The sequence below is a fragment of the Tachypleus tridentatus genome, chromosome 6, assembly GCF_004210375.1.
Source record: "Tachypleus tridentatus isolate NWPU-2018 chromosome 6, ASM421037v1, whole genome shotgun sequence".
Classification (NCBI taxonomy): Eukaryota; Metazoa; Arthropoda; class Merostomata; order Xiphosura; family Limulidae; genus Tachypleus; species Tachypleus tridentatus.
Genome location: NC_134830.1, coordinates 65,334,298 through 65,356,108, shown reverse-complemented (window position 1 = coordinate 65,356,108; position 21,811 = coordinate 65,334,298). Strand labels below are relative to the sequence as shown.

At 30.9% G+C, this 21,811-nt stretch overlaps 1 protein-coding gene and 1 long non-coding RNA gene across 2 annotated transcripts; both read left to right on the top strand.

Annotated features, from left to right (window-relative positions):
* Window positions 1–5,565: 5,565 nt before the first annotated feature.
* LOC143254568 (uncharacterized) lies at window positions 5,566–6,445 on the top strand. Its single transcript, XR_013030258.1, has 2 exons — window positions 5,566–5,651; window positions 5,987–6,445. It is a non-coding gene; the product is annotated as an uncharacterized LOC143254568 (long non-coding RNA).
* A 1,167-nt stretch (window positions 6,446–7,612) lies between these two features.
* LOC143252708 (MFS-type transporter SLC18B1-like) lies at window positions 7,613–18,806 on the top strand. The gene is made up of 12 exons (XM_076505268.1): window positions 7,613–7,694; window positions 10,027–10,100; window positions 11,545–11,692; window positions 13,633–13,701; window positions 14,431–14,518; window positions 14,802–14,941; window positions 15,533–15,631; window positions 15,893–15,984; window positions 17,470–17,565; window positions 17,988–18,062; window positions 18,180–18,273; window positions 18,546–18,806. The coding sequence occupies exons 1-12, from the start codon at window positions 7,692–7,694 to the stop codon at window positions 18,615–18,617; spliced, it is 1,050 nt and encodes a 349-aa protein (XP_076361383.1). The 5' UTR covers window positions 7,613–7,691; the 3' UTR covers window positions 18,618–18,806.
* The last annotated feature ends 3,005 nt before the right edge of the window (window positions 18,807–21,811 follow it).

The window sequence follows — 21,811 nt, the reverse complement described above, 5'->3', positions numbered from 1 at the left end:
TCTGTTATACTAACATTTCAGTTACTTGATGTTTTCTTTATTATACTTAACTTATTTTCAAGTATTCATTTTTACATCTACTTAAAATGAATAAAATTAATATCTCCTCTTAAAAACTGATTTGTTTGACAAAGATATGAACATATTCAAACCTACGTATCAAAGTGTCATCATTGTTGAATATTGATACAGTGCACAGTGATAACGTTTATGTGATCACAACCTTGACTATTATCATTATTATTTTATTTACTATTGTAATACGTACGGTATATCTTTCGTCTTTCAGTGTAAAGAAGAGATCTCCAGTTTCTATTTTCATCTATATTAAATATTTTGAAGTCGTAGACACACGTTTTTCTATCATATAGTGCTTTTCAAATATAAGTAAGATTGTGACTGTTAACCCACTCCGAATTTAGTCTAGAATTGATTTAAATCATTCAGAGAGCACAAAATTACCGAAAAGAGAATATTAGTGATAATTATGCATTCTGAAATGCAACTGCCGCGAAAAATCATCCAGTTTACCCAATACGTATGCATGAAGCTACGTTATTTTTATAAAGACCATCATCCATTTATCAATTTCCATCAGAATCAATCTCCACCAACTCATCATCCTCACATCTGCCGTCCTCGTTGTATTCAGTGTTAAATCTAAAAGCTCTCGAAGTATTGGTTTTCTTGCAAAAAACAATATTTATATAGTTTATATCAAGCAACAACTCTCTTGTAATCACGTCATTGCATATATCCATATTTTCGTCCTGTTTACCAATACAGATTGTCAGTGAAATGATAATGTGTTTAAACCTGCCAAGCAAATTCTGGACTCTTCTGTCTTCTTCGTGATCAAACTTCTTCATTCTTTACGACTTTTTACAATATGTTAGTTTTATAACTTTAAGGAATTAATGAAACTGTCTCATTTGTGTTGTATGCATTGGTTGTTTCTGACAAACATAGAAATGTGATCTGTTTTTGATTTCACTCGTGTTTGGTTGGCCAATCATCGTAAAACTGTTTTGTTCCTGGATACTTAAAAAATATTCAGGTAAATGATAATACAAAACTCATTTTTACCTCCGTTTTTTTGTAATATCTTCGTCTGTTTGATTCACTGTTTTTAAGCAGTGCTTTATTCGACATTTTTGTTCTTTTGAAAGGTTTTCCAATGTTTCTGGAAAGATTTTTACAGTTGATTCGAGTGAATCAATTACATGATTATTGCATGTTAAATCGATTTTGCTAATTCCATCAAGCTTTACGTCAGGTTTTACAAACTAATTATTCTTTGTTGAAAATTACACATCACTGAACGATTAATTTAGAAGCTATTTGCCAAAGAATAAGCCACCCGCTAGTACAGCGGTATGTCTCCGGATTTACAACGCTAAAATCTGGGGTTCGATGCCCCTAGGTGGTCTGAGCAGATAGCCTTTGTGACTTTGCTAAAAGAAAAACACACAAACACTCAAAGAATAAAACCTGACTGATCAGTACAGTCATGAGGAGATAAATTTATTCTTGTTGTAGTCCTTTCGTGCTTACTTTATCTTGTACTTGATGATCTGGTGACTCCAAGGCTAATCCTTTGTCTTGAAAAAAGAAAAAAGAAACGTAAAAATTTACGGGACAATATTAAACTTCTAGTACAACTAGCACAGTAAATGAAAAATTTTGTAGCCCATTAATTTCCTTGGCATTGGTTAAATAATGATCTACAATGACTAGAGTTATTGGACACGAAGAATACGATATATAGTGATGTTCTGAACAGTTGTAATACTGTATCAAGTTACGGATTTGAAATAAATATCTTCTAAGTTCAGGCTGCAGAAAACAATTCCCAGTCCTGTTGCGAGAAAGAATCTGATATACACTATAAATACTCTTGATACAGATGTTTATGCTCATGATTTGCTTTTAATTTTCTTGTTTTAGGAGGGATGTTGGCACTATCAAGACACATGTCTTCCCAGCAACTAATTTGTTTGTTATTCTAAGAAAACCCAAGTACTGATGAAGAATCTTCATTCTGCTTTTCTCCATCATCAGGTGGTTCTGATTGTTCTGGAGATCCTTGTGAATTATGAGAGGACGTTTTATCATTCGACTTTCTGTGGAGAGAAAATAAGTAGTGATTTCTCCTGTTCCTTTGACGTTCACCCGACCTCTGCATTTGGACACATATGGATAATTCTTCAGTAAAAGTTGCATATATTCTGTAATCTAAAAATGTAAATGAGAACCTCAGTATTTTAAATAAATAAATAAAAGTAAAATCTGTACAATTCTCAATCGGTAAAAATTGAAACTCTAAGTTGTCTCTTATTGTATTACATGTGTTTTACAAATATAGATTGCGTAACTAACATTCAATAACGAATGGTAAATCATTTTACTAAGGTTAATGCTGCTAGGGTATATGGCGTTTTTAAAAACAGATAGTTCAGTATGATGATGCGCTCTCGTAAGGTGTCTCAAGATATAATTTGGTCATCATCACTATAGTCATGGATTAATTATATTTCTTAAAAAGTTGCAGTTACAACCATTATTTTAATGAAACAACTATTAGAGTATAGTGTATAACGTATGTCAGTTTTTCTCCTAAATACTGAATTAATTTATTTATTACTTCAACGAGGCAAACATTATAGCTTATATATATAGAAGGAGATAGTACAGTTATATGTATTTTGAAGTGTGAATTAAGTACTCATTTAACATACTGATTATAGTTTTTCATTTATATATTTAATTTATATCACACACGTCTTGTATTTTCTTACAATTTATATCTGAAAACCTTATTAGTAATTCATTTCTCTAATTAATAAAATATGTGGTATCTAATTGCCCTGAAAAGAATGTTTATTTAAATATCTAGATAATATACAAATATTTCATTTTCAACTTTTGTAATTGATTTGTTTTTGGTAAGTTTAAGAGATATGTGTAAATAGTTATGCTTAACTATTATTTTTCTTACCTTGCTGTAGATATTTTACAGATCCTTCTCCTTACCTTCTATTTGATCAGAAGAAAAATTAATTAGAATAGGTTCGATAAGTAATGTTATTATATTAGAAAAACAAATGTTTATTACAATGTTGGAAATTTTGTGAAATATTAATTTTAAAATATTTTTGCGATTAAAATGATGACATACTGATTTACCACGTCTTTGTGTGGCTACTCTCGACACTCTGATAATACATATGCATCTTCTAGTGCCACAATAAAATAATAACCTCAACATCTCTACTCATTCCCTGAGACAGCCACGCAATACGGAAACTGAAATGTAAAGGTAGTTGTTTTGTTTCTTTGTTTGTTTTTGAATTTCGCACAAAGCTACTCGAGGGCTATTTGTACTAGCCGTCCCTAATTTAGCAGTGTAAGACGAGAGGGAAGGCAGCTATTCATCACCACCCAAAGTCAACACTTGGGCTAATCTTTTACCAACGAATAGTGGGATTGAACGTCACATATTAATACCCGCACGGCTGATAGGGCAAGCATGTTTGGCGCTACGGAGACGCGAACCCGCGACCCTCGGATTACGAGTCGCACGCCTTAAAAAGTTTGGCCATGGCGAGCCTTCCATGGGTAACTACTCAGACCCATATATTGGTAACAACTCTGTAACAAAAAGAGCTAAGCCAACTTCAAAGAGATTTGCTATCCCTGAACTCAGACTCAGGATATGTAGATTTTAAAACTGCATATAATTTACGTAAAATAAAATATTTGTTAAGTTTTTCATAAACTACGTGAATGTTTCATATTTCAATGGTTTTAAGCTTTCATTGTGTTTGGTACGTATACGGCAAAAGCGACATTTATTTATTCTTTACGAAGTCCTTGACCGTTTATTTCGTGGATTTTTAGACAAAACTGAAGCAACGTTGTTTAAGATTCTTTGATATTATATTTTATGATTAATTTTTACGATACGATTAATCCATTTATTGTCGTGAAAAGCCTATCAAGACTTTTTATTATTAGAATACATTGTCAAAGTATAAAGCCAATTATGAAAGTTTAGGTAGCTATATTAGAGCTTGGATCCAACAGTTCAGTGAAGTTAAAGTTGTTTATAATAACCGCAAAGTTGATACCTTCCTCAAATAGATTTTATACGGTACTGCCACAAACAGAAATATAAATTAGGCATATATCTTTATATTGGAGATTATACACCACTGCACAAATGTATATTTCAAATAACCAAGCTAAAAAAATAAACAAAACTTTATATCTATTCTTGACTTTATGAATAAAAGCTAATAGAAAATGATATCAGAGCATGTAGACCATATGTTGCATCCAATTTGTTGGTGGTTTTATTTGTATATTTAAAATATAATATTACATTTTTATATAATGGTTCGATCAATTTCTTGAAGAGTATCTAAAGCTACGATAAGTTTACGTTTACTCTGTAAAAATAAAGGTATTCTTTTGTTAAATCAAACTTGTGACACCAGGGGACCGTTCACATTTTGAAGTTAAAAGCAAAGTCAAATTAAATACTGTTTTAAAAGAATGTGTGGTAGAGTTTCAATAAAATGAAGATACTTTTATTGAAGTTTTTTCTTTATTTCTATTTTATTATAGATTATTCTCAGCTGCGATAGGTATTGTGACTGCTCCTACAAATGACTAATTGAATTAAATCTATTGTATTATTACGTAACCACTCTCTGTATTTAACATGTACAGAAAGCAACATTTTTTTTTAATTCTAGGACTGGTCTTCTAAATTGGCCTTATGAATCATTCTGACCAATCTTCAAAGAGAATCAGTGATTTTGGCGTGGAAAAGAGTAGAACTGGTGAATTCTCATTCGTTGTTTTAAACATACAGAATACCAATATACTTCATTCACTGTTTTGATTTTTAATCTGTTTCATTCTGGTATAATATTTTTCTTAACTTCGCATACGTCTTCTAAAAATATATCAGTTGTGATTCTTGATTTACTTGTCTGTTTAAAAATTGTACTTGGGAATATCCAAAATACACATTCCTAGAATCATTTCATGGTCTGTAACCATACCAATTAGCAGACTGAATGAAACTGAATTTCGATGAATTGATCTTTATTATCGATTAGTGATCAGTAGACGTTCCTTTCTCAATTAACTACAGGCTGGCTAACTAGCCGACAACTTACATGAAATCAGTTTTTATTTATAGAAAAGGGACGTTCAGTCTTATTCTCTTGTCTCACTGTACTATTAACGTAGGTCAAGGACCGCTACTGCGAGAAATGTAAACGTAAACTTCACTTTTATCTCTAATGCACACATTTTAGAAAAAACAATGAAATCCCTTAGAATATTGCGCTCATATTTTGAAAAATTTTACTGTCTGTCAACTGTTTATGACGTTACGTCATAGTTATTATTTCGAAGCCAAATATGTACTTGTTTCTGAGAGCATTTGATCACTCAAAGCGTCACTTTGAACACAGCTGTTATTTCTATCGTCGCTTGCATAACATGTACATGATTATCATCTACTTCGTTCCACATGATATCAAGAACCACATTAATATGAAGTAAGAATAAACACAGAACTCATATTATCCTATTCGTTACAGAATCAATGCTACGTTGGGAAGCTTACGTTGCAAGTATATACAGTCACAAATCATTAGTTATTGTGTTTTGAATTTTTAGTTTTTATTCTTTACAACTTGTGAAAAGATGTGTGCTTGTCTCGTTATTCTATGAATTCTCCGCATCTAATCTAACTGTGTATATGACGTATATTTATGTTCCTTACTATAGCTTAAGTGACTACCTCATTTTATTAACGATGCAGTAATTCATAGCATGACATTATTTACTAAAAACATTGATTGCGTGTATCACAAACTATTATATGTTATAAGATGAAATTTAAACAGAAATAATTATTACCTACAAACGTTAACAAATTAATCACCTATTGAGATTAATTTTTCAGTTACGTTGTCATTTTGACTGGGATGAATATTTGGCTTCTTCGTTTTTCCAAATGATGACGTCATCTTCCGTGTCAGCAACATATGAAACTGTATCGGAATATTCTGAAATCGGCTATTTACCTTCGGGGCCAGAAAAGGAAGAAACTATTCCTTCAGCAACTTATGAGAACAAGCTTAACCCATTGGAATCGAATACTTCCGAAAGAAATGTTAAAAAAACTGATATATTGAAACTTAACTCTTATACTAATTATGAAAATTCGGAAAGTTTGTATGACCAAGATGAAAGTTATTTGTCTGATCAATCACAATCATCTCCTTTTATAAGCCATGATCTAAGAAACGAACGGAAGCGCTGGATTACGAAACGTCAGGCTCTAATTTTCTCCCAAATCAGTTTAGCTTTCACCTGTCAAGCCATTTGTAACACTCTTGTTTTCTCCTTCTTCCCTAAAGAGGTACTGTTTTTCTTCATTTTTAATTAAACTGATAGAGGTAAAGTAAACAATTCAGACAACTAAATCAAAAACAAAAATGTCGCACATGATTAAAACACAAAATAGGATAAAACTAGAAATAAGGTTCCATGTAACAGAAAAAGGGAAAAATGTGCAGAAATATATTCTACACAGCGGTAATGACAAGCAACCAGTTATATTTAACCTCTATCAGTAATTCTCAAGAATGCAATAAAAGCATAACTAAAGTTAAATAGCAATTAGAATAGTTCATGCAAATAAGAGTATTCAAAACCTCGTTCTGTTGCTTGATAAACCTAGTATTTAAGCGTTATAAGTCCGTAAACTTGCTACTATCACACCATAAAACAAAATGGTTTGTTAGATTGTTGTCATTGTTTATTATTTTCGCGCAAATATACACGATATCTATCGAAGCTAGCTGTCCCTAATTCAATAATATAAGACAAGAGGGAAGGCAGAAAATCATCACCACCCACAACCAACTTTTGGGCGTCTTTTTTCCCAATTCATAGTGGGATTGACTCATCATTTAGTCATAGCAGGTCATTGAGACTAAAGGGAGGAAAGATAACTGAAACATATAAGGAAAGAGATGACCACAGGTCGGGTGTTAAAATAATACAATGTCATTAAATACAATAACTGTCACGTACTTGTATAAAGATAATATTGAAACGTAAAACGTCTTTGTCATCAATTAATACTTTAGGACAAATTATATCAAATAGCCGTCATTAACTTCAAAATAATAAACTAGAAGCATGACAGAAAATCAACATTGTATGCTGCCACATCTTGTCTACGATTCTTGGTTTTGCTCTTTTGTCTGAATAAAAATGTAAACTTAATCCCAAATAAGACGATGCTGCTGTGTAATGTTCTCGTTCTTTTAACAACCTAACAATATTATTGTGTAAATACATACACGATTGTTTTATATTTTAAACATATTCCTTCTTCTTTGTAATTTTTCTTAGTAAAATCTGAAACATTTCATTTTTGTGGAAATTTCAATTGTTTCCTTTATTGCTCAGCTACAAAACTACTACTCAGTTATTAAACTAATGATTGGTGAGGTTGTTCCTGAGATCTGAGATTTGATAATAACCAAAAACGTTTCATTTTCAGACAGAAAGAAAAAAATGTAACGTCAACACAGTACGGACTTCTTTGCGGAGTGTCTTCTCTGATTCAAATCTTACTTTCTCCATTTATTTCCAAAATGGTGAGTACCATTTAAAAAAATAGAAGGTCAGTTAGTTGTTTAAAATTATTATTTTTGTTACTGTAGAGCTCATCGAGTCAGCTGGTAAACTGAGTTTTATAGCTGCAATAGATACCAATTGCAGACTATCAGTAAAAGTAGACGACATAAAGATAATTTTTCAATAACAGTGCATAGAAAGATATAAAACATTTTTTTTACAAAAACGAGAAAAGAATTAAAGTAAAAACTCAATTAATTTACTTCTGTAAAATTCAGTGGATCTTAACAAAACAATTTCAAATGTGTAATCAACAAATCACATGATCGCCGAAGGCGCTATGATGTGTTTCGTAATATAATTTATTTCAGATAAGTGTCCGATTGATTACGTTAAGTTTGTTAAAATGCTATTACTTAAAATTAACGAAAATTTGAATATTCAATTTAGAGTTTAATTAACTGTTAATATGTATGAACTTTATGGTACTCGTAACAAGTCTTTTTTAAACAGAAATATATTTTATTATAGAAACACATAATGGACAATATAATTTACAATAACGGTTAATACTAATAGTTATTACAAATTATTCTTTTCAAAGAATAATTTTACAAACTTACAGTCAATATCGATTATTATCTCCAGTATAGAACTGAAGATTTTTCAATAATTAATCCTGGTTCAAAATGTCAATATTAATTTTGAGTTGATACTGTCGGATCTCTCAAAAGCTATCCAGCACGTTTTTCCTTACGCCGCTCATCAGCTGACTTTTACTTACGAGATATTTAATGTCCTCGTTGTAGTAATAACATTCTAAGTAATTCACAGCAGTTGACCAGTTTACAAGGCTCTATATCTGTGAACGTTCCTGTTAGTTACGAGGCCAAAAGGTAACTGACTGTTTCTGTCCAATACTACAACCGTGTCTACTGTTTCTCAGCTAACTTTGTTTATATGAATCACACGATTTTTTATAAATTTCAAGAATATTCTAGCGCGTTATCTTAAAACAAATATTATTGATTCTTACTCTCAAGAATCTTCTACAAAGTTTGAAAACATGAGGGACTTGCTCAATACGTAGTCAGAAATATACCTCATCTCCAAGAAAGTAAACTACATTGAAACAAGCGTAAATATTAAAATAAACGTATAACTAGTTTTCTGAGGGTCTCTTCTTGTTGAACATTCTCATGAAAAAACAACAAATTATTTTTATGCAGAAAAACCGTCTCCCTACCGCAATTCAGCGAGAAATATTTCTTTATATCCTTATATTATTATTTAACAGTCGATTATTTTGACTAACATTTTGCAATCATCCTCTACATTCTTTCGATTCATTTTTTCTTTTAGTAAAAGTTTGTTTATCAAGTGTAAAAATAAAACTATATTATATTTCTTGCCAGTTCTTTTGAATCACATAATTCATTTGTTAGATGTAATTTATCTTTATCGTTTCTTTCTTTTCGCTTTCGTTACAATACATTCATTTCTTTATTCCGATAAAGCAATTATAATTTTTGTCGTTTAATTTGTAACACGATTTAACACTAATGTAGAATATTCACCTAAAATGGTTTCATAATTTGAAGTAAATGTCTAGTATTGTATTTATTTTTATAAGTAATTATGGTCAAATACATCACAGGTGGACTACAAAGACACCGTGGAGCTAAAATTTCGATATTATACAGTTGAACGCATTAATCTAGTATTTTAAATAATTTCTATCGATTGGTTATAGAATCACGGATTTCTAACTGTCTGGTTAATAAGCTGTATATTTTCATGAAGTAAACAAATAATAATGAGTTGTTAATAGTGAATTTCAAACACAACCAGTAAAATAGAAAATAATCCGTACCGGATGATTATTTTCTCATAAATGGATTTTAACCCAACTATTTATAGGGAAGAACTGGCGGTTCTCAAACTTTTTCAGAAGACTATTTGATGATAAAAGTTTACCTTCATGAGTTATTTGTGATATTTTCTTACAACACTCTTTGCTTCAAATTACTTAATGTTCTAAAATTGCACTCTAATTACACATACCCAAATGCACAATGACGCTGAGAAGATGCACAGCTGTTATTCTAAATTATCTGACTTAGCCAATTCGGTGCCTTTGAGTGATTGTTTTTTATATCACTACCTTGTTACCTTTGATAAAGGTAATCGATTAATCGATTCGTTGAATGGTTTATTCACGCCTTATCTAAGAACATTAGTTTATCACAGAGTTACTTCTATCACCTAATAGATGTATAAAAGGTTACAAATGGTTAATCGCCATCTATGTAAATGTTTCTTTTAACTAAAAGTTTTTTTTTTTATTTGTAGGTATCAAAGATCTCACTAAAATTTTTATTAATCTCGGGGTTATGTTTAAGCGGTTGTGCTACGATTTTTCTTGGGTAAGTTTATTTTTCACTTTTTATTTTATCAAAAAAAAATGAAGATAAATATAGAAAGAAGAATGACTTTTATTAACAAAACAATTTTTTCATTCGTTGAATTTCGCGCAAAACCACTCCAGAGTTATAGGTGATATATTAAAGAAAAAAAACCAGCCAATAATTCCCTCCGCTAGTTCTTTGTATACTCCCAATGATATTTGGATTGACGATCACGTTACAGCGCTTCCTCTACCACCAGATAAGACAAACATAATTTGTTATGTGGTTTCATCAGTTTTTAGAAAATCCATATAAATAATTACCAACATGATACTTATCTAATGCAAATGAACAGTTCACGTACCATCCAAGATCATTATAAAACTCTGTGGATGGAATGTATCACAATTGTACTTTGACTTCATTCAGCGTTTAGTACTTAGAGTGATAACACAAACATTTGTTGTTTTCATAAAGAAAATAAAAGTATATGCAACATACCTTTAAACTGAGCTGATAAATAAGAAATTGGTTCTACACACATGCTAGTTCAAAAGGAGACTACTATAACATGAACTTGTAGTTACAGTCCTCGTGACAATTACATCTAGCTATTGTGATCAGTTTTACCAATTACAGGATCGTAGCTCAAATGTTAGAAGTGGCTGTTTTAGTTAACTGCTTTCAGTCTACTCGTTTAATTCTAACTTAATGACAGAGGTAGCCAACCACGTAGTTTTACCCAAAAATTCTACAAAACAACAAGGAATCGCCTACGTCATACGTTTGGTGCTGCAAATTCTGCTTCTTCAAAAGATACATTTCTTCTTTAAAACAGCAAAGTTTTATGCCAACGTAATTTAATGTTCTTTTAATATTCACCTTCCCAACTGCTGTACGTAAAACAACATGTCTAACACGGTGTTTATTTCTATCATTTCGCCTCAATCCACTTGAATGCAAAAGGTTTCGTAATTAATTAGAAATGCTTTTTAGGGTATGAATTTTTGCATCTGGCTAATGTGGTAAATAATCTTTAATATTTTATGGGAAACATTCAAAAGTATCAGATTAAATAGCTTTAAAAAGAAAGAAAGAAATAAAATAAAACATATAAATTTCGAGTACACATTCTCATGTTATTTACTTCACTCTATAAATTTCAGCCATTTGAAAAATGTTAGTAATTGAGCAATAAAAATGTTATTTTTCGATCAAATGTCTAAGTAAGAAAATAGTGGAAGAAAAATTGTTTTAAACCATATAAAATTGTATAAAAATGAAAAAGAAATATACAATAATAACTCAACAATATATGAGCATCATGCACTCACCAAACCGTCTAACACTGCAACAAGCGAGATGTTTTGTCATTAGTTCTTCGAGTAACGTTCGTACGGTTTCGTGTTAGGGTTACATGCGAAATATATTTTATAATCCATAATTTACTACAACATTTCAGCACTCTAACAAAGACTCCACCTGGACTTACATTTCTTGGATTATCATTTATGGGAAGGATTGTTCAGGCTATTGGATCAGTGTCTCTGTTTACTCTGGGCTATGTCTTCATTGCCAACGAATTTACTAAATATCGTTCAACAGCTTTGGTAAGAATAATTTCTTTTTAGAATCTCAAATATATTTTTCTAAATACCATGTAATCTATGCTCAGCTGCAAGTTTGAAAAATATAGCGTTAATAGTAGTATGAAAACTTATGATTTGAGATCTTATTTGTTTAAATTCTAATTAAATTGATTGTTGAGAAAAATGATATAAAAATATTAGTCACACCAAACATGCTCGCCCTTTCAGCCGTGGAGGCGTTATAAAATGATGGTCAATTTCACTATTCATTGGTAATAGAGTAGCCCGAAAGTTGGCGGTGGGTGGTGTTGATTACTACCATCTATCTATATTCTTAAATTAGTGAAGGCTAGCACAGAAAGCCCTCGTTTAACTTTGCTCGAAACTCAAAACAAACCATGCAAGACAAATATATATCATATTTAACTGAGTCACGTAATCTATCACTTAAAACAGGATGCTTTACCACGTACTGGAAAACCACTGTCGTCACAGATATAACAAAATTAAACCCCGTTCACATTCTAGATCAATATGCCTATTAAACTGCACGGATAACTAATGGAAAAAATAGCACATTTATATTCTATTTCAAAACATATCAATATATAACCGACGTACAAAACGTACCCAACCACAAAAACAGAGCGCTGATCACTAAAAGGTATTTTTGTGGTTGTGTTTTGTGAAAAAAAAAAAATGTTTTTTTTTTTTTTTTGGAATTTCGCACAAAGCTACTTGAGGGCTATCTGTGCTAGCCGTCCCTAATTTTGCAGTGTAAGACTAGAGGGAAGGCAGCTAGTCATCACCACCCACCGCCAATTTTTGGGCTACTCTTTTACCAACAAATAGTGGGATTGACCGTAACATTATAACGCCCCCACGGCTGGGAGGACGAGCATGTTTGACGCGACTCGGGCGCGAACCCGCGATCCTCAGATAACGAAGCGCACGCCTTAACGCGCTAAGCCATGCCGGGCCTCATCACTAAAAGTAAACGAAACAAAATTCCAAAACGTCATCAAGACAATTTAAACGCAGATATCTGGCGACCTACTTTTCAAGCAACTCACGTACACTCATGTACGGTTATTTGGAACACATCACATTGGTTGCATACGAAAAAAAGTTTAAACTTCTATTGACTAAGTAAGATCTTTCTTATAAATCAAGTAAAAACTGAAGTCATTAAATTCTATCATTGTTTGAAAAAAGAAACAGTAAAGAAAAAATGTTATCCCAGTAGAAGAAACACACTAATGCAGCAACTTCCAACGTTAGCAAAAACACATGATTCATGTCGCACCCACCTAGCTCAGTTTTTTACATTTGTAATCATCAATATTTAGTATTTTAACCATCTATGTTTCTTCTTTCTCGTTTCAGACTCACAGCTTTAGACACTACCTGAATAGAGTATTCAGGGTTTAACTAATGAAATTGGGGTTTACTTGGGATATTTATGTCTTTCTCCCACATTAAATTTCTTTGTATGGGGTATACAGAACCCTACCTATGAACACATATGTAAGAGTGAAAGAAATCTTAATTTAAGTTTAAAATAAATACGTAGCTAGAACTAATGCAATAAAATCTGATGGTCGCAGGTTCCCATCTCCCTCGGGCTAAACATGCTAACGCCGCGGGTCGTTATAATGTGACAGTCAATCCCAATATTCGTTGGTAAAAGAGTAGCCCAAGAGTTGGCGGTGGTTAGCGATGACTATCTACCTTCCCTCCAGTCTTACACTGCAAAATTAGGGACGGCTAGCACAGATAACTTTCGAGTAGCTTTGTGCGAAATTAAAAAAAAACTGTTACTGGCACTCGAGAATCAAAGAAACGTAACCAAATTATGTGTCATATTTGTATTTCTTAAGATATACAGTGTTAAAAGGCATGCCCATTTTAATGTCATAACATAAAAATACAACTGCAATAATATTGGATCACTATTAAAGGCCACCGGTGAAATGTTATTCGGTTTGGGTGTCACTCTTGGACCTGCTATTGGAGGCGCTCTCTATGAGGTAAATATGTTCCTAATAATACTTGTAAAAGAATTTAAGTTTCTTAGCATTTTCGACTTTTGTAAGCAGTAAATTTGGATATCACTAGTTGTAAGATAATTTTCGAACATCACGTCTTTTTTCGATTTATGAAATGTGGTTTTAAAATTGAACGCAGATCATTTTCCCTTCTATCTAAGTTATTATTAGTCAAGAATTGAAACGAAGCTCAGGTCATTCCATTAATTGAACATTATACCATTATAAATGCATTTATTCAACCGATACTTGTATTTAACAAGTTTAAAACAAAAACATAAAATTATACTTTATGGTACTTAATAAAGTTATTAATACTGTAAATAATAAACCGGCAAAACATGGTAGAGAAAAGTGTCCAAGTCTTCCAACACTTTCATATCAATCTTTTTTAGTCATTACAGATATCTCATATCAGTTCGTGCTTTGAGAATATATACTGTTGACAACTCAAGTACAGAAGAAATCGAATATATACTTACGAAATATCATGTTCTTGAGTAGCAGAAAAGTTATTAATAAGGTTAATAATAGCATAAAAGATAAAATAATAGAAATTAGAAAAAAATATTGTACGTATATGTACAAATAAACTAGTTAATTTATTTTCAATATTAGATAAAATAATAGAAATTAGAAAAAAAATATTGTATGTATGTGTAGAAATAAACTAGTTAATTTATTTTCAATATTAGTTATTCTGGTTTTCAGGTTGGAGGTTATATGTTACCGTTTTTCCTCATTGGAGGGATTCTTTTGTGTTTATCTGCAATCATGTTCTTCTTGTTACCAGACACAGGTGATATAAATTAAGCTTCGCTGTCAACTTAAATTTTGTTATAATTGACTCATTTATGCCACACTTCTCCTTTATGAGATTCTAAATTCTGGTAGTTTGACTGAGTTAATACATAAACAGGTTTGTAAAACAAACTTAATCATATTTATAAGTTGCTTAGAACCACTTTCATTTTATTGATAAGATTTAAAAAATTCTCTGTTATCAATATTTTATTTCACAGTATTTTATTATCAACGTAGTCAGTTACACTACATTTTATGTTCTTCTTATGTTGAAACAGAATATTCTACTCAAGACAACAAAGGTGAAGTTTTAAAGATTTTTCTGAACCCTTCTTTTATTGTGGCAATGATAAATGTCTCAACAGCCTTCGTTATCCTGAGTTTTAATGACGCTACATTGGAGCCTCACATCAGACAGGTACGTTAAATTCAGTTGTTTCTTTGTGTTCCATAAAATCCTCAGTATCGTAGTGGAGACATCATACTGAAAACATCAAACAGTCAAGTGGTATTATAAAATCGGTTTACATTAACGTCAATTAGATTTTATTTTTTCCGTCGTAATTTTTAATTTTCCAATGACGTAGAAAGTAAGTTAACTGTATACTGACTGCTCCTTTGTTTGTTTCTCTTACTAAAAGCTACATCCAATACGTCTACGGAAAATATTTGAGCCTGGAAAGTTTCTTTACTATTTTGTATTTAAATATAAAGTTAAAAACGAAATAAGCACAGTTCAATTTCAACTCTCTATCTAGTTGCAATTTGTAAGCTTGTTTTGAACATTAATTGAGAAAAAAGGGGATCTAACTATTCACAATATATTTTGATGCTAAATGTTTTAAAAGATTTATATTGTTATGTATATTTATATATTACATTTTAAACATCTATAAAAGACTTTATACCATTAACGCGCACCATTGCAATATCAAACTCAAATCAAACAGTATATTATTGAATACGAGTTTTATCATTTTCTGAAGTATTGTGTGTTTACTTGGTGCAGTTTGGTCTAGCACCATCGGTTGTTGGACTAATATTTATTGTTTCTGGTGGAATGTATTCAGTTGGAACTCTCGTCTGGGGATATATTTATGATAAAACTGTGAGTATATCAGATTCAATTTATTAATACAGTTATACTCATAAATCTCTTTTATAAAGATGGATTATTTACTAAAATTGTAAAGTAACCGCTATGTTTAAATAAAAAGTCAAGAACATTTAAATTTCGATAAATGATTATACTCAGTTTTTATGAAACAAATTTACAAACTGACACTTCGATCAAAATAAAAGTGCAATTTACAATAAACCTCCGGTGAATTAAACAGACATGCCCTGAGATTATTTTATTGTTTTTCAGCTTCATTCTTGCTTTCCATTCTATACAAACAACAATATTTGCATAACAAGTTTATTACTAATTGGACCTGCACCTTTTCTTCCTCTGAAAATGTAAGATTTATCTCATGTTATACATTATTTCGGTAATGTGTTTTTATGTCTCATATTGTTTATTTGTAATTTCAAACTTATTCTTTCTCTAAGTAGACCAAGAAATGCATTTAGAGATTTAGATATAACTCTAGTTCTAAGTTACACTAACTCATTTTCTGTCGTTCAGTCACTTTCTTCATTATTTATATTCTTCTTCTGGGTATGTGGGGGGAGGGGAACACTAATAATACACTTTTCTTAATCAACTCTTTTAAAATCTGAAAACATAAATACACTTTTTGATAACTTCCTTTTCAGAAACTGATTATGCAAAACCTAATAACTAACATTTAAAAATATTAAATCATGTGTCTTGTTCTCACTGTGGTTGACAGATTAAATAGAACAAACGTTGGCTGTGATTGAGAACAATCACAAAACTTGATAAAAGTTTTCATTAATTTAAAAGATTTATCAGGTATTTTTAGATATGGATATGCTGTCACACAGTTTATTATTAACCAACTGAGAAATATTGTTATAAATATCATGTTTAATTGCTCACCAAAAAACATCAAGTTCTCTGGCACTGTTTTGACCTTTTAGTTTGTTATATTGACTTACATAATCTGAGGGATATTAACCAAGGAATTTGCTCTTCAAACAATCAAAACATGCGAAGCAAGTTTCATAGTGATAACCAATTTGATAATTCGAAAAAAATAATTTCCGTTTAGTTTCTTTCTTACTGGAGGGTTATATGCGCTAGCCGTCCGTAATTTAATAGTGTAACATTAAAGGGAAGGAAGCTAGTTATCACCACACACCGTCAACTCTTGGGCTAATCTTTTACCAACGAATAGTTTGATTGTCCGTCACATAACAAGGTCCCCACAGCTGAAAGGGCAAGCATAATTGGTGTGACGGGTATTCGGACCCGCTACTATCGAATTACGAGGCAAGTGCCTTAACCACTTGGCCATTCTGGGCCGATATCGGTTCAAACAAAAATATCACAATGAACTTGAACAAGTGACCAGTACACCGATTATATTTCTCAATGCCCGTAATTCATCCTTGGGATCTTGAAGAAATCGTATTTAAAAACTATGATCGATATTATTCTGCAACGCTAAAACTTCTGAAACACATCAGAAAAATGTTTGGTACCTATCAGTAGAATTATCAGTTTGTTTTTCATTTGCAAATTCACTTTAAGTATGTGGCAATTTAAGTTCGCTTAACATGCTATACAGCTTGTTTCACATTACTAATATTCAACAATATTCGAAGATACGCTGGTGTTTTCATAAAACATATAATGTTCATCTTTACTCTGAAGAATCTTCTACATATTTAGAGAATTGACAGTTTTTAATAGTAAATCTGTTGTACATCGAAAATAAGGTCAAATACAAAGTAAAAAAATTATTTGGTATCCTGCTTTACAGTACTTTTTTTTCAAATATATTTATCCTAACAATGATAATTTAATATTTGCAGTACCCTCTGGTTGGTAATATTTGCCCAAGTTCTTATTGGAATCGGAGCTGGAGGAAAAACAATCATAGGATTCAACTATGCCTTGAGATCAACTGTGTACGCAAAATGTTAAATACACGTAAAAAACCAATTAATAAAATTAATGCTCTTAAAGAATAAGTACGAATAATATAAGTGAAATATGTAACAGGAGAGTGAGGATCTTCCTTGTTTATTTTTGGAACAGTCATCAGTATGTACTCAGGTTACTGTCTGTCAGATCAATTGAAAAATATAGTGCATGTAGATTGTACTTATAATTTTACAGCATTCACTACAAAAGTGAGTGTTCCTTTTCTTATTGCGAAACCTTTTATTTTATATAACCTATAAATGTTTGTGAAATTTCTTTAGTTAAAATAAAGTTACTCTTTTATTGTAATCTCTAAAGTTATAGATTGGATTTTGGCTTGAATGATTACTACGTATTGTCCATTAATTTATGGAAAATATATAATTTATATTTCTCGTTTTTCCAGATCTCGTGGATTCCCAGATGATATCTCGACCTTAACTATTGTTTCTGGTCTCTTTAACAGTGCAATTTGTCTTGGGTAAGTTTTGTTACAAATAATAAATGTAACTAAGTCTTTCCAATTTAAATCATCTGTTTCTTCTATTCGAATTCAGTGTATGAAAGTTTTACGTATTTTGTACTTTTCTTTATCTAGCTGTTTTATTGGACCATCTCTTGGGGGAGCGCTTGTGGAGCGATTGGGTTATGAAAATGGAACAATGGTTCTACTCGGAGTTGAACTGGCTACAGTAAGATTACCTGTTTCTTTCAGCAAGAAATAAGTCAATTTATAGGTTACCAGTCAAGACGAATATAGCAAACTTAGAAATCACTGTATGCTTTATATAATTTCACAAAGAATAGTGAAAGGACTTAGATCCTCGAATTATATATTCATTACTGAATTTCTGAATACTCTGATTCATAAAATAATTCGTTAGGAAGTAAATAACTGTTTCTTTTGTATATGTAACAAATAAGAAGTTTATAATAGTTTCCATCACTATCTATTATTGTTTAGATGGTGATAACTGTTCTACATGTGATGTGGAAAAACCTTGCCAAAGTTGTCAAAGAAACGCAAGAATTGTAACTCTCTACCTGAAACGGTTCTTCAGCGGTACGACTCTCGGTATATAAGATCCCAATGTTTAGCTTGTATTACCATGCTGTTTGTTGCTAAAATGTAACATTAGGTCTTCTCCAACGTTCAGTTTTATGTATACGATGAATTGAGATGGTAATTCTTTCATATTCTGTAATAAAGTCATTCACGCTTTAATGTAGGTACACTGTCGTAACGACATTTTAATTAAATGCATTTTACTTACACTTCTCCATAGTATAAATATACACAGTGTTCTAGTTGGGTTTAAAATTCTTCTGTCGCTGGTGCCTCTGACTCTTTTGCGATAAATTTAATGATAAATGAAAAACATGCACCCCACCTGCTAACTAATTAATATACATATATTTGGAACAAGCTTAACGAATGTACAACAAATTCATTACACTATGAAGATAACAAAGATATTACAACCAGTATATGATTCTCTTCTTTTCACAAGTCCTTTTAAGTTTATTCAATTTCTTTAAAATTGATAAGCCTCACAACCTTTCTACATTTCTGCTGTACTAGTATTCACTTTATAACTCAGTTACAATTGCAATGAGAATTACCATTGTAATACTCTGGTATTTAACAACCTTTTCGTTTCCTTTATTCAAAATAGCATTTTTTTTCTTTTCTAAAGTGTACTTACGATAATTCGAACATATTGAAACCACACTTTGACGGAAAAACGTTTCTTTCTTTCCTAATCTTTCTATTACTCTAACATATTAAACGTTAACCTTATAATAATCGTTATATCCATCACTTATATCGTAGTTTACTTCACACCGAACGTTTCTTTGGCCTGATTTTACTATCTCTGCTAATGTCTTTTTCTGCGTCCTGGTTTGCGCTCATCTTATACTATTTATATATAATTTGCTATGTTCTCGACATCGGTGAGTAGTAAAAACAACTTTAACTTGTTCATACAGTATATAAACCAATTAACGTTTCATACAGTCTTTTGTACCATGAGAATAACACATTTACGCGAATCCCAAACAATTACAGATTAGATAATCGTGTAAGTAGCAGAAATTATAGTATTAGAATGAAATGTGAAGGAGGAGAAAAGAAAAAAAAGAAGTTGATCTACTACTGGAAAGGGCTTTAATAGATTGTGCTATGTTAAAAAAAAAACCATAATACTAACCTTGAGAATCCGTCAGATTGCGAATTATTCAACTTAGTAATGATTACAAGTATTTTCCCATTGAGACCAAATTTTACTTCTATAGAAAAAAAGCCATGCAATAAAAGAAAAGTTCCTATGTGATATTAGTGTGAAAAGAAAACTACAGAATGAAATTAGTACAAATCTTCAACTAAAATTAGTATGTTCGAAGCTTTAATCAGGAAAGGTTTGAATATTTTTTAAAATTACGAATAATATATATATATATATATATGAGATAATAAAAAGGCGCTAGTTATTATTTGATAATATTTGAATATTCGTTTATTTATTGTTCTAATACTATCTTAAAAAATCACCTCAACATTCCAATAAACCAAACTGAGGCTAAAATTTTATTGTTTATTCATTAATAATTTTATAATACTCTAATATTTTCAAAAATATATTGGATAATTTACAATTCTTGTTTTTAATGTTTATAAGTTTCAACCTTGTTAATTTTCTGTAAAATATTACAGACATGGCTTTCTGTATATTACATTTTATCTAATAACTGTAGTTTAGACGAACAATTTAAAACACATAAAATAATTTGGAAATTTTCTTAAATTGAGATATTAAAAATTTGATTGCAAAAATTTTTAAAACTAATGCAAATTAATAAAATATGTAACTCTTCAAAATCTTTTAAATTTATAACATAATATATCGGAAAACATAGTTAGTTGAATTATATAACATTATTTATGTTCTGGCTTCTCTTTGGTGCATATATGACGTATATATTTTTAGTGAATTTAGTTTATAAAGCACTGGAACTACAATGTGTAAAAATAATATCAATTTTGTTACAAGGCATAAATGTCTTAATCGTTTTTTCTGATGTTTTACTTTATCCTTAAACATTGTGTTAAAAAAGTAAAACAGGGAACTTCACTTCATTTTACCAGTTAAACCATCAATAACTTTCTTTATTTCACATACTTGTTGAGATATTTCTTCTCTATGTTCTCTGTTTTCTTAGTGATTGCAGGTGAAATTCTTTTCTATAAAAATATGTAAAGTGTCCTTTACTGCCTTTCCTTTTTTTATACTTTTTTCTGATAACTTTAAAAGTATTTCCTGCACTAATCAAAAAAATTATCATTTTAGTTTGTGATATTTAATGCAATAAAAAAACCAGGATTCTTATGTTTTCAGGATAATTTAATTTTACACTAAATTGGATTGCGCATTGGCAAAGTATCACTGTGGCGACACGTGACGTCAATCAGACACCGTATTATTGGTCTTTGAACTGTTGGATATAATCACGTTAAATATGTGTATATCCAAATGATGTTTGATTGTTTTGAAAAATTTCGCTTTTGCTTACAGTATCTCTTTTCGTTTCCTTGTATGCAATTTAATTTACTTATATTTAGAAAGAAGGTTTTTTCTTGTTGTTCTAAATCTAATTGCACTTCTTTAAATAAATTCACTTTTCTTAATTGCAAAAGTCAATAAAACCACCATTTTATTGTTAGACGTACATTCCTTACATTTGAAAATGCCTTTTTAAACTGCTTCAATTTATGTTGTGTAGGCTTCTACAATCTTTTCATAAGATTCTCCAGACAATCTATTCGTACAATGTATTCTATGTGTTCTATTTTTACTACAAAAACAGGCATTCGATTCCTTATACGAGAAATGAGTGAGTATCTTTATAACCCTAGTCCTCCTCCACGTACTTCAGAATGATACCATTATATTAAACAATCGTCTAAAACTTGCATAACAGCTAGAAAGTAATATGTGCAGTTTTATTGCATGTAAAAATTAAAACTGTTGGATTGAGCCGTTAGTTCACCTACTACTAATTCAGATTCAAACTACTACAGAATTAAAGAATATGTAAACTTCTCGTTCATCTAATGAAGATTCAGTTTCAAACAAGAATCGAGTGAGCATGGTTTTGTTGCCGTGTTTGTTTGGATTTTTTTAATATGTTGAGTTTTTGTTTCTCTGACCGGAATGTATAATCCAGTAT